The sequence below is a fragment of the Prosopis cineraria genome, unplaced genomic scaffold, assembly GCF_029017545.1.
Source record: "Prosopis cineraria cultivar Desert tree isolate PC_DT_omini unplaced genomic scaffold, ASM2901754v1 PC1, whole genome shotgun sequence".
NCBI classification, from domain to species: Eukaryota; Viridiplantae; Streptophyta; class Magnoliopsida; order Fabales; family Fabaceae; genus Prosopis; species Prosopis cineraria.
The window spans coordinates 37,404,156-37,418,214 of record NW_026555332.1 but is presented as its reverse complement, the minus strand read 5'-3'; the positions used below and the strand labels follow the sequence as shown (position 1 = coordinate 37,418,214).

General features: G+C 32.7%; 1 protein-coding gene across 1 annotated transcript; it reads right to left on the bottom strand.

The window, feature by feature from the left end:
• Nucleotides 1-222: 222 nt before the first annotated feature.
• LOC129309818 (extra-large guanine nucleotide-binding protein 3-like) lies at nucleotides 223-7,052 on the bottom strand. Its single transcript, XM_054951919.1, has 7 exons — nucleotides 5,833-7,052; nucleotides 5,538-5,675; nucleotides 4,638-4,742; nucleotides 4,355-4,540; nucleotides 3,486-3,660; nucleotides 1,386-1,627; nucleotides 223-1,031 (listed from the first exon to the last, which is right to left on the bottom strand). Exons 1-7 carry the CDS (start codon nucleotides 6,880-6,882, stop codon nucleotides 1,020-1,022), a joined length of 1,908 nt encoding a protein of 635 aa, XP_054807894.1. The 5' UTR covers nucleotides 6,883-7,052; the 3' UTR covers nucleotides 223-1,019.
• Nucleotides 7,053-14,059: the final 7,007 nt, after the last annotated feature.

The window sequence follows — 14,059 nt, the reverse complement described above, 5'->3', positions numbered from 1 at the left end:
ACCAGGGATATTTTAGGTGAAACAATATTAAATACTCTGCGTAATGTGCAAAATATCTTATCCTGTGAAATCTCAGATAGTGCCTTATAAACTAAAAAATGGAGGGCGTACAAAACATAATGCTGCCATTTGAGCATGTTTTTTGAACAATTAACCAGATTCCATGCATGTCAAGAGATGTATAGTCAAAAGAATGTAAACAAGACCAGACGAAAGACAGATTAAATTTTTTTGTTGGGGTGGAGGGGTGGGAGGACTAAGATAACTCCATTGAAACAAATAAATAACATAATTATTTGATTTAAAGAAGAAGGTCAAACATTCATTTTGTCATGCCAAAATTCAGATTTACCAGATTTAGGATTTATTCAAGCTTACGAATTTAACATTTACAAAGCATTTAGGACATGCTTTTAAAAATCATATAGTTCTCAAACTTGGGACCATAAAGTTGGTATACGCCACAAAAATTATGATAGGCAGGAAACCAATGGAAGGTTTATCAGACCTGCAGCATCAATTTTTACAAAAATTGTCAAATGGAAAACAGTAAAAAATGTAATGAGTCCGATGTCAATGAACACAGCATGCATTAAATACACACAAGAGCACATGTTCCATGGAAGCAAAGTGTCAAGTGTTCAAAGTGTTATGAAAATACACGAGCTTAGGTGTAGACATGACAAAAACTGTGTTACGTGACTCAATTTAACATCTATTATTTGATAGCAAAGCCTGCTAGATTCTATGCTGAAAGCTCAGGTTAAAGCTTCTTGAGAGAGCAGCCATATCACTTTATTTGTGCATAATATTATGAACTTAAAAACAGCTTATTTGCAGTGCCTCTTTGTCAGCAACCACCTCATCAAGTAATTGTATGCTAGGACAAATGAATAACCCGTAGGATAGGAGAGGTGATTCTAATTGGCCAATCACCATAAGCCTATAGGAATTGAAAGATTCTTTCATTACTTCTGGAGAGCTGAAATATATTTTAATCCATCAGCCCTTGAAGTTCTTTACAATGAAACCTACAAGTTGAACATTTCAATAGAACTCAGCACTAAATTTTCCATTTATTGGTATTGGTTTTTCATACTGGCTGTCATCAACTTTAAAAAATGATGAAATAAAAATTCAGAAAAACCCTGAACCTAGCTACATTGCATTAATCATTTAATCCAGAAAGGGAAAAGGTTAAAATTAAAAAGAAAACATTAATGTGTTAACTTTTGGAAAGTGACATCAATTTATTTGGTATCTCGGTTAAAAAAATAGAAAAAATATAAGAAAGAACAACAATTTAGTTTTTTTTGGTAGAAAGAGGGAACAACAATTATTGAATACTTTAGAACAAGGTAGAAAACTATCAATTGAATGCATACCCGATCCAAGAAATATTTAGCTACATCAGGAAGGTTATGCAATTCCTCTCTTCTCTTGTATGTTTCCTGAATCGCAGAGTCTCTCCAGATCTCATCTACCATAGGAGCATATTCACGTGTAGCAGCAGGGAAGAAAGCCTCCAAGTCTCCAGACGCAATAATATCCAGCAACCAGTCAGAAAAATGCTTAAATCTTGGGTTGATTGTGTAAATGCACCTCTTGTTTTCGACAGCTACATTTTCTGCGAAAGTAATAACAGTAAACCACCTTACAGTTTGCTCACCATTTTTTCATGAACATTAAGAAAAGATGCTTTGACTTGTCCACAAAATTCATAAGAAATCAAGGAAGTACGAGAGGCATTAAAATTTGTCAATTAGGAATCCGTCAGGCTTCAGATCATGAGCACTGGTACGTTACAACATGGGCGTGTTTCCTTGTAGCAAATAATTGACAACAGACAAGAAGTCTTGTAAAGAGAACAAATAAACGTTTTTCTGGGCGGAAAAAATGAACAACTTTTAATGGTCTCATACGCAACAACATTAACAGAGAAAAAGTTGGTTTTGGAAAGCGACCTATTTGGACAAAATAAAGAGCCAAATAGAAGACCTCTATGCGACTATGCCTATTTTTTTTCCCTCCATATCTGTAAGTGTTCTTTAACTATTCTGATTTGAAAATAATCTGAGACAAATTATAAATGACCAAAAAAATTAGGGCATAAAAAATGACGAACTGCAAAGATAAAAATTTTCAGTTAAATAATACCAATGATGCTTCAACAAAGTAAGCCTAAGATGCAAAATATACATGCTTTCTTAAGCATATACCAAAATGTCAGAGTTGCTGCCTCTTTTAGTCAAGTGATGAACGGCCCTCAACTATAGAAATTGAGCAATTGATCGTTGATGAATATATTTGACAGTTTTAAATGGAACTTGTTAGAGACTATCATACAACATTTTGTGAATATTCACTGATGATTTAAAATTTTTTTTCTGGGTATAACTACAAGATATTTGGTACTACAGACTAATCTAGATTGTTAGGTCCAAATAGACCAATACGAGTAGCTCTTCTGACAATTTTTTTTTATTTACAAGATTCAAACCCTCAATCTTGCTTAGGGGGTATTAAATCATTCCTACGTGGTCTAACCAACTAGTTGTTGACTAGGTGCTAGGGCCTTGATTTACCCACAAGCCTTCAGTTTTAAACTGAAGATTTTGCATTGAATTAGCCCCCACATCGAACGTTATACAAGAAATCAACTCATAGGCAGCAACTTTCTAGCTTCAAGTCAAGCTTAGTCAAGAACCATAATAAAGAACTAAGGAGGTCATAAGTTAGAAACCGAAGACACTTTGATCACAACTACTAATTGCAAATGTATCTATGTAACCAACCCAGTCACCCAAGGAAGTTCATTCGGCAACATGTACTCTCACCCTTCACCATTTAAAATATAGTTGTGTCCAATTCTATACTGAACAATGAAAGTCTCACAACAATCCCACCAAATGTATCATAATATGAATTTTTTTCTTGGGAAGTTCAGGGTGCACTATATTTTTTCATGCGATTAAATACAAAGAAAATATTGTTTTACAGATAGCTTTGCCCCACTTCATCACGCATCAATAAAGCACAGTTTACTTTAACCCAGATCTGCAACAAACTTGACTCTAAACAGTAAAAAGTTTTCACTTTTGTTTCCCTCTGTTTTTCAAAGGGCGTGGAGCCGTGGACAGAAGATCAGCTATTAACATATTTGAGGTAAATGAATCAACAGACCCGGGTATAAGTTGTTTCTACAGGCAAGTATAAATCCTAGGGGTTTTTCTTGTCAAGACCAAGTTATGCACAACACCAGAGAAAGAATCAAGGAAAACAGCAGCAGCAGCAGCAAACCTTATCCTGCTAAGTGGAGTTAGCTATATGGATTGTACAACGCCATTGTATTATATCATTTACCAAGCTTTTAAAAATGTAGTTAATTAAGAGGTCCATTAAAATACAGTAGTGCTGCTTTAACTACATATTAGAGAATAATAACATGCATTGTGGGAAGAAAGGCAAGAAGAGTAAAATCCAACCTGGCCCAGAACCCTCAACATCCAAAGTACATTCTTTTTCTGCCAAAGCCTCCTCTTCAAATTGTTCTTGTCCTTCAAGGAGAACGCTGAGATACTTGTACATATTGCTTTGAATCATGAGCTTGATGTTTTGCAACTCTTCTTCAGAAAAGCCATTGCCATATAAATTCTTGGCCTGTTCCAAGGAAAGGGAGGGAGAATATTATCGTATTAAGATCATAGAAATTGTAAGTCAAGACACCAGTACATAATTACGATAGCAAAGACATAAAGAAAATAGATCAAAAGGAACTCATTGCAAGACACAGAAAGAAAACTTGTGATAATGCATGCATGTCTGGGATATTGTTTTGACACTGTGTGCAACTTTCGGCAGCCTATCTATTACATCTAATTTGTGACTCACAATTTTATGTAAACATCAATCTATTGATATTTCTGCATGCATTGCAAAAGTAAAAATTCAGACACAAATTTAAGCATAATCATGCGCACATATCATACGTACAAAAACAAATACACAGACACATACAAATATATGTGTACATGCATGTATTTTGCTGAGAAACATATATACGGACATGTTCCGGAGCTGATAACAAAGCAATACAAATATCATAATCCTTAAAAAGATAATGAATCTATTACATTATTATCAACCACTCCAATGTACTTAATTGTAGTTCACCACCAAACATTGTTCCAAGTACCAAACAAATGAACTACAATTCCTCACAAAAGGCCTATGCTCAAACGGAGAATAAAAAAAGTGAGAAAAGCCTAGACCAACAGATTCAAGTTAACACAAAACGACACAAGCAAACAAGCAAGAGTACAACACAAAAAGAGCTGGGAACAGACAGACATGCCTGTTTAAAGAGAGTGGATGTTCCTGATCCTTCCATGCCAAACAACAAAAGTTTTTGGACTCTTCCTTGATCCAAATACTCAGGCACAGACCTCGTTGAATAGGTAGTTGGATTCTCATTCATCCCATGAGAATTATTTGGCGGTACAGGCAATGAGAATAATGAAGAAAGGAGACGAGTAGATGCCTGCCTACCATAAAACAAGCCACTACCATAAGACCAATATCTAAGTTTACACTCAAACAAAAGAACAGGTAATTATCATATTCAGATAAGAAAGAACCTTTCCCCAGATGTTCCCCTTTATATTATTTTGACCTTCTTCCTCATAAGATCCATCATCGTAAACCCAGAAATGAGTATCTCGAGGACACTGTACATTTGCCATCTGAAATGACACGCAGATCAGGGACAAATCAATTGATGATGATAAAATTAATAATTTACCAACCTACTTATTAAAAAAACAATAGAAAAGAAAAAATAGAGAGCCAATTATAGTTAGCTGAGCAAATATTCTATCTCATTGATATCAAATCTGAACAATATGATATTCTGATAAAAAAGGCCAGGCAGTATTTAAAGGCTTTGCGTTCACTAGTTCATCTACTCACACACATTATTAGCGTAAAAGTTCTTATTGTATTCCTTTCAAGACAAACTTTCTCAGATCCTGCAATGCAACCAAACACTATATTTTTTTAAAAAAAATAATAGTAGTAAAGCTAAATACACGAAGGAAAGGAAACAAACATTTAAAATAGAAGAGCACTAAATAACCGTCAATTACCCACTGCATCAAAGAGTAGAGACCTTAGATACATATCCTATGGAAATGTTAACAATCCAAACTTTGATTTGATACGAGTGGATAAATTTTGAATGAAGATGTATTTCCTGGCAAATGTAGTATCTCATTTAATATATTCTCATCAAATTCTGACAATGTGCAGCCTATAAGTGGATATAAAAAGCAACATTGAAAGCTTAAGTTCTTAGGAAGCTCAGGTTTTTGTTCATTTACATGATGCAGTAGATCATATCTGAACACCAAGAGATAATGACGCATCAACTAACAAGTTACTAAATTTGGTATCAAGCCTTATATTGTATTTATACGTTCAACTGCATGTTTACCGTTTAGAACTGAGTAAAAGCAGATGCATGGAGAAACATAATTTACCTTTAACATCCTAAGCTCAATTTTTGTTATTTCACGACCATTCATAAAAACTCCAGTATTTCCTTTGCTAGCATCCATCTGAAGTTTACCTCCAATATTTAGTTTCGAACTTATTATCTTATCTGGCTTCTCTCCCTCCTGAAATTCATGACTTTCAAGTAAATACAAAAACAGAATGAACAAAAACCAACTTCTATGTTAAACAAAAAAAAAAAAAACAAAAAGGAAAAAGGAAAAAAAGAAAGAAAGAAACTTGCAAGAAAAAAGGCTTGTATGTTCAAACCGAAAATTTCACCTTCCCCCAAAGTCCGGAATCTTTATCGTACCAATACTTCCCAGGCTTTAATTTCTGAGGAGGCATCGGACAACCCAAAATCTCCGCCAATTCTTCTTGCCTCAACTGTCTTCCGTTAACGACAACCTGCTCAGGTCGAAGTTGATTGGCCGCGCATTCCCTTTCCGCCTTCATTATCTGCTTAATCTCCAATGGACTGCAAACTCTCGACAACATCCTCGAGCACTTCCCCAAACTCGACCTCTTCGTTTCGTCTATAGGCTGCCCAATGCAGCTCACGCACTTACGACCCTCTGGCATCGATCCCATTGCCTTAAGCACACAATTACTACAATACCTTTTATCACACACCAAACAAGCTTCCTTTTCCTTCAGCCGATTCCCTTTCCCACATCTGCTGCAAATCCATTTCTTTTTCGGCCCAGCCTGCGAATTTCGCACTGCAACCGGTGATCCCACTGGCTCGGAAGCCACGGAACGCGGAGACGAATACCCGTCATCCTCTTCGTTCTCTGAATCCTTGGGCGTATTAAATGTCACAGTAGTAGGGCGCTTCACTTCAATCAACCCATCACCTTGAGGAGCTGAATTGGGAGCTCGTGGAGACGACACAGAACTAACCGCATCCTCGGAAATTCCGCCTCCGGAATCCGAATTATCCTCACCCTCCCCGTTCCGCAAATCAAATTGAGTCCCTGAAACCGAAGAGGACCTTTGACTCTCCACCGGACTACGCGACTCTTTACTAAAAGTACCATTCCTGAAGCGACTAAACCTGGTGAACCTGTGATTTATGGGCATCACCACTGGAATCGAAGTGCTGTCAGAAACCGAAGCCACGGAATCAGCACGAGCCGAAGCCGGAGCCGACGCGATATCCAATGGATCAGCCTTGGGGACCTCATAAGGAACGGGAGGGCCCTCGTATTCCACCGCAATTGAATAATCGAGATGCTCTTCGTCGGGTAAGGGTGCACCAGCTGGTAGCATCCTTCGGAGGACCTCCTCCCAAGCTTTGCCTTCTTCTGCGGAGGCTGCCTCTGACGCCATTTGTCTCTGCAGAAGAAGCCGAAGAGGATTTGTCTCCGGTGTTTGGCTGGCGAGTAAGCTCGAGAAAATGGGCAAGAAAGGTCAGAAAAGAAAGAGCACGACCACGAGTGAGTATCAATTGAAAGGTCTCCCCAGAGACGGCGAGAGAGCCTGCTCGTGTGTGCCTGTGCGTGAGTTGTCAGCCGCAGTCGAGAGAGTTGGCAGAAAGTAAACGGAGTCACTAACGGCAGCCGTCTGGAAGGCTGGACGATTCCATTGCAACTGACGTCATCATGACAACCACACCCAATTCCGGTTCAGGATTATCAATTATTATTTCCGAAATCACATTACTCTCTTTCAATTGTACTCTTTTGCCAATTTTTTATTGAGTACAGTAAAAAGTTGCATGAGTATATGAAAAGGAAAGTCTTTTGAAGGTGATATATATATATATATACTCTCTTGTGTAAAATATAATTTTTTTAATTAATTTTAATTCAAAATATAAATAATTTAATATTTATAAAAAAATTATCATAAATTAAAAGTAGAGATAAAAAGAAAAAATAATATATATTTTTATAAAAATAAAATTTTATTAATATACAAATTCTTGTGGAAAAGTATTTATATTTTGAACCGGATAAAATATTTTATATGAGTAAATTAGAAAAAACTTTCTTTTTAAAATGACATTAATAATAATTTTAACTATTTTTTTAAATCTTGATGAAAATAGTTAAAAGTGCTCTATGCAAAAACACTATAGGGAATATATGTATGGTGATTGGTGAGAGAGGAGCAAGGTAGGCTTGGCAAATTATTTAATACGCATTTTTTTTAATGATATTGAATGTGGATGATAAAGATCCCGTTGTATTCTTAAATTACTTAAAATGGCATATGTTTAAGAGGATGAATAGAAAGGATAAAAAGTTTTCATAATTCATTAGCCACACCAAATGCGGAGACACTTTTGTCTACATTTTTGTCAACTCAAGCCTAACTTGCTCTTGTTCTTTCATCTTTCTTTTTGCTTGCTAAATTTCCTTTCAACATCTAGTCATTAAATACACATTTAATTTGTAAATTTACATTCAAGATCCAGTTATTAAAACTCTTTACAGCCATTATTGATCAGGATTCAAAAATAGAGATGCTGAAGAACTCGCATGAGCCACTAGTTTCCCACTTTCACATGTTTCATTCATTTATCATACCAAATTCAAGCCTTAATATTTAATACTTAATAGCATATCCCAATTAGAGATCTTGGTTAAAATTTAAAAGAAAAATTAATAATTTAATCCTTTTAATTTTAATTCAATTATAACTTAGTTTTTAAACTTTAACTTATTGTAACTTGATTGTTATAATTTTGACTCAGTTGTAATTTGATTCCAACTTTGAACTGACACAACTCAATTCATATAATTTTAATTATTTAAATATTAGTTCTTATATTTTAGAAAATAAAATTATAAATGTTAAAAGTGTTAATAATTTAAAATATTAGTTTAGTTCCTAAATTTAAAAAAATTAAATTTATACAAATATATTATTCAATTTTGAAATTGATATAATATATTTTATTAGAATTAAGCATATGTCTTCCCTATTTAAAAATACATGCACCATTGTCTTAAAAAATAAATCATGCAAAATTTTTATGAGTTTTATTAAAATCATGCAGACATTTCCTACATTTTAAAAACTACACATAAACTTTTCTAACATATAAAAGTGGCTGTTGCAGGTATATCTCATGTTATAAGATCAAACCAAGCAAATAATCTAATATTTATTAAATTTTACATTATAGCCAATTTATTATATTTGTTAATGATATCATTCTATATTAATGATAAACTTTTTATATATTTTTAAATTTTTAATGATAAACCCTTTGTATATCAATATGAATTAGCCACACTCTCAAATTTTTAAAAATTAGGTCTATATTTTTTGGGTACAAGATTTTTTTTTTTTTAGCTAGAGAGTCAATTTATCCCAAATAAAAGGAGGCATGTTTATTAAAATAAAAAAAAGAGGTATGTTTATTTTACATAAAAAAAGAGAGGTATGTTTAGTATGAAAATAACTCTAGAAGTGTTTAAGAAAAGCTTGTATATAATTGAGGGTAAATGAGCAAATTGGCTCATAAACTATAATTTCTAAAAATCTTTGGGTCCTTATATTTATTTTGTGAAATATTTTTCTTTAGTTTTTAAAAATAGTGCAATCTTAACCTCTGCTATTAATAAAAATTAATTTTAATAGTTACTCATTAAAAAATGACTTTAAAAATTATAAAAATTTACCTAAAATTATAGATAATGATCCAAAAAATTACATAAAAAGATCAAGAAAACTATCTTGATCCTTTTATGTCATTTTACAGTCAACTAAAAATTAAAGTTAAATTTTATCAATGACAAGAGTCAAGTTGCTTTGTATTCGAAAGTTGAAAAGCAATATCATATAGAAAATAAATTTAGAGTCCTAGATTTTTTTTGAATTTATAATCCAAGAGCCAATATGTTCAATTACCTTGTAATTCATTGTTTGTTTTTAGGAGAGATTCGTAAAAATTTTAAAAATAAAGGAAAATTATGTAAGCAAATAAAATTTAGAGAAAAGTCTATCGAAGTCTCACTTTCAAGTAATGGAAATGATTTTTTTTTCATAAAAAATACAATAACTTTTTTAAAAAATTATGGACTATGTTAGATTGCTAAAACTTTTTATTTTCATAAAGATTAGAATTTCAAAATAATTTTTATATCTTTAATTTTATTTTTTAAAATATAAGGATAAATATATTAAATGATTTAAAATATAGTAATTAAGTTGTCTTAAGTTAAAGTTCTGGTACTAAGTTATAATTAAGTTAAAATTATAAAAATTAAATTACAACAAGTGAAAGTTTGATGATTGATTTATAAATAAATTAAAACTGTAAAAAGTAAATTATTAATTTTCCCAAATGTAAACACGATAGTCTTTTTTTTAAATGCCTAATATCCAATTTATTGGGTCATATTTAAATATTATCACATTTAATTAGAAGCTCTTGTTTTATACACTCCATTTGAACTGTAATATAAAATATTTTTTAGAAATTTTGGTTTAAAATAAAGAGTATTGGGTAATTTTTATAATTATTTTTAACTATATTTCTATTTCATTTATTATTTTTTAAAAAAATTATGCATTACAATTTCAAGTATAATTATTAAAATACTTATATAAAATATGTGATGAGGGCATAATTGAAAAAATATAAATCTTTTAAGAAATTAACATTTCATCTATCATTGTTTAGAACCATAAAATTATTATTATTCCAATTAGAGAGTATAATTCAACATCAAAAACTACTTTTTTTACCCCAAAAATATTTTCATAGTAAAAAAAATTTACAAAACTAACGTGGCTTAATGACTTGTCAAACCTGACCCCACCTGCAAAGATGAGATATACTTTTTATTGAGGGAAATCAGACTTTTTTATTGTGTCTAATCCTTAATAAAGAAGAATTGAAGAGAGTTGTTATCCCAATGCTATCATGCTGAGATACGGAGTCCTTTTTGTAATAATCACCTTAAAACTATTTCCCACCTGCTTTTATCTACCCCCTCCTCTTGGTAGATTTAAATCTCACTTTACAATTACATATAACTAACTAACTAACTATATATATATATATATAATATAACTAGTAGCGGTGAAAAATTGGCAAGCCAAGTCCGTGTTAGAATAGGCCTTTAAGTTTGATTTTTCAAATTTTATCCAAAACCCGAAGCCTAATCCTTATTTAGAAGGCTTAAGGTTGGGCCATAACCTATTTTGAAAAATAAAAAAAAATAAAATCCAACATTTTAATTTTAAAAGTCTAAATCATCTCACAAATTTTAGTCCAATCAAAAGATTTAGTCCAATAAAATTCAACATTGTATTCCAGAAAATAAATAAAAGATTTAGAAGTCTAAATTTAAGATAAAGATTAAAATTTTTATCAATCTAAATCAAAATTCTCATCATCATCATCTATAAATTAAATATTAAAATCCTTAAATGCAGGTCCATTTATTGAAAATGGAGATAGAGGTTCAATGTCAATTATTTTCACAATTTTTTTTATCACCTATAATAAATATTAACTAAATTGTGTCATTGTCCTAATGAAAGAGATATAAATAGACAAGAATCAAGAAGATCATATAGCATCATACATCATACAAGTCTTAAACAGGAACTCAAGAAGCTAAGAATCAAGAAGAAAAGGGATAAAAATAGATGAGATTAAACTTGGTGAAAGTTGAGAATAAGATATTAGAGCACCCACGGCAAGAATCAAAGATCATGAGATGAGCACCTAACCACCCATGGCCAAAATTAGACCAAGCAGCGGCCATCGAGCAACAGCAAGAGGGAGACTGGATCACAACTTTGAGAGGGGAGAGTGGCGAGGACTTGACAATCAAGAGAGGAGAGGTGAGAGGGAGAGTAGTGAGCGAATCGCGATAGAGAGACGAGAGTGGAGAGCAGACTTAGCTTATAGTTTTGTTACCATTGCCAAACATTGCATTCCAGGGGGAATAAAGGAGAAGAGGAGGAGAAGGAGCAGGAGGAGGAGGAACTGCATTCCAAGAGAAATAAAGAGGAGGAGGAGGAGGATCGAGCTTGGAGGGTCCCTTGGCTTAGGCCCGTTTTTTTAAAGTCTATTAGGATTTGGCTCCAAAGCTCAGTTTCCCAAAAATTACTAATTTTTTAAACCCGAACCCTTGTAAAAGCGGGCAGTCCTCTAATCCCAACTTTTACTCTTGATTCTAATAACTAGGATAATTACAATGATTTGAAAGAGAAACAATAAGTAGTAAGTTTACAATGATTAGGAAAATTAAAAATTATTAATTGTAATTAAAACAAGACCAGATTACAACATGGTTTAATTAAAATATTAAAGTTTAAATTTGTCCTTAAGCCATTTTTCTAGTCGCATTAATCACCCTGAAGTTAAAGGGGGTGTAATTTCGCATTTGAAGTTTTGAAATAGCAATGTAACTACTATGTTAAGCTTTTGTGAATTTGAATACCATTGGATATGGGAAATTGCAACTTAACTAGTTAAAAAAAATACTCACTTGTAAAACTAACATATACTATTTGAATTATGTCGGAAGAAAGCTAATAAATTTATCATACTAGTTTAATCTACAATTTAATTAGTATAAAAAAAGCATTCACCTGTAAATCTTGCATGTTCTGATAAATTGTGTGTGGAGACTTGTAAATGATAATATTTAAGTTCTTAAATGTTGAATTGAACATTGTTAAAGGTCAAAGCTATGCTATAGCAAAGTGTTTGGGGAAGGTTAAGCCGCAGCTCGCAAGTCACAGGGAGACCAAAGAACACACTTCGATAGCATCCCTCGGTGACTTTTGCCAGTATTTTAACTTTTTTTTTAACAACTCTTGTCTCTTTTTTTAGTACTATTTTCGTATTTTTAGATATATCCTTATTCAATAATAATTTTTCTCAACTCCTAATAAACAATTTAACAATTAGTATATTTATGGAAAAACACCATCATTAATTCCTATAGTTTCATTGAATTTTGCTTTTAGTCTCTATGGCTTTTTTCTCAATGTTTTTGGTCTATATAGTATCAAACTTTCAATAAAATTTGGTGATATTTGTTATTTAGATCCTTATAGTTTCATTACTTTCACTGTTTTCAGTTTCTATAAGAACTAAACACATTAAAAAAAACTATAAAGACTAAAAGTAAAATCCGATAAAACTATAAGGACCAATGAATGTATTGTTCCTATATTTAATTATGAGTAGATTTAACTAGGGGTAGATTTGAAAAGAACAAAAATTAGACATGAACTTTCCTAATTTTATGAATTTGGAAATTAGGTATTGTACTAACGGATGGAGAAAGTACATAACATGATATGAACTCCTTTCAATCCTGTTTGTAAGATAGAGATAGAAAGAAAATTTTATCCTATTTCTAATGCAGAGATAAAAAAATTTTGTTGTCCTTACATTTTTTTTGTTAAATAGTCTAACATAATACACATGCATTATGTAGTTTTAACAAAATTATTATTATTTTTTTATAACGTTAATATGCAATTTAGATCCTGAATTATATATCTATGAGTGATTTTAATCCTATACTCATAATTGGTATATTGTGAATCCTAAATAATTAAACTTGGGACAATCTAACCCCTACTGTTAATTTTAAGCAAATATCCGTCTCTCTTTGTTGTGGCCCCAAAAATTCTCTCTCCTTCTTTGCCTCTCTCCTCCCTCTCTCTTTGTCTCTCTCTTCTATCTACCTATTTCCTCCCTCAAACATGAGCTAGGGCTCGTGTTGCAATAGAATGAGTTTGGACTCATCCTCCCTCTCTTTCCTCATGTGCAAATACAATGAGTGCACTCTCTTTGCTGACTCTTCCCTCTCACTCCTAAACTCATGGTCTAAATCCTTCTCCTCGTATGATTCCTCACACTTCACCACCTAATGTTTTAATCTCTCTTCTTCACTCCCTCTCACTTATAGGTGATGAGACCACTTATGCTTTCCATCTCTATCATAAGCCCTATCCTTGTTTCCTTGTCGAATTGATGATCACGATGACACCTATTGTCGTCATCATGGCTCCAGTACTTGTGGTCTCTATAGCATCCCAAATTTAATCTTTGGATTTCTAAAGAGTTAATTAAGTTTAATTATAATAATTGAGTGATTTAATGTGGTGTGTGGCCAGAGAGATCTAACAAATGTATTCGAATGTGATATCAATCATAAATTTAGGTTCGAAGTGAAATGGGGTCACTTGGGTATCAAAAGAGGTGAAAAACAAAGAAAAGAGGCCTCTGTGCCACATGCCGCTACGTGTGTGTGGTGCATCGTGGCATATAGAGCCAGAACACACGAAAACCCCTCTCTGTACCATGTGCCATGACGTGTGGGGATATGCGTCGCAGCACATAGTACAATTTCTATAGAATATAGTCGCGATTCTGATATGAAATAGAGAAAAGAAAGAGGGATTGGGAGAGAAACAAAGAGAACATTCTTTACTTTGCTAGGGCTTGAAGATTTGAAGCTTTGAGAGTATTTTAAATCCTTCAATTACTTAAGGTAAGTTCCCAGGCCCTAATCTCCAT

What these genes read in the sequence shown, in the direction of transcription:
- LOC129309818 (XM_054951919.1), bottom strand. Translation starts at nt 6,882, where the DNA reads ATGGCGTCAGAGGCAGCCTCCGCAGAAGAAGGCAAAGCTTGGGAGGAG. An exon ending in ATTCCGGACTTTGGGGGAAG is followed by an intron (nt 5,676 to 5,832) that starts GTGAAATTTTCG and finishes CATGAATTTCAG; the next exon opens with GAGGGAGAGAAGCCAGATAA. An exon ending in AGGGGAACATCTGGGGAAAG is followed by an intron (nt 4,541 to 4,637) that starts GTTCTTTCTTAT and finishes TATGGTAGGCAG; the next exon opens with GCATCTACTCGTCTCCTTTC.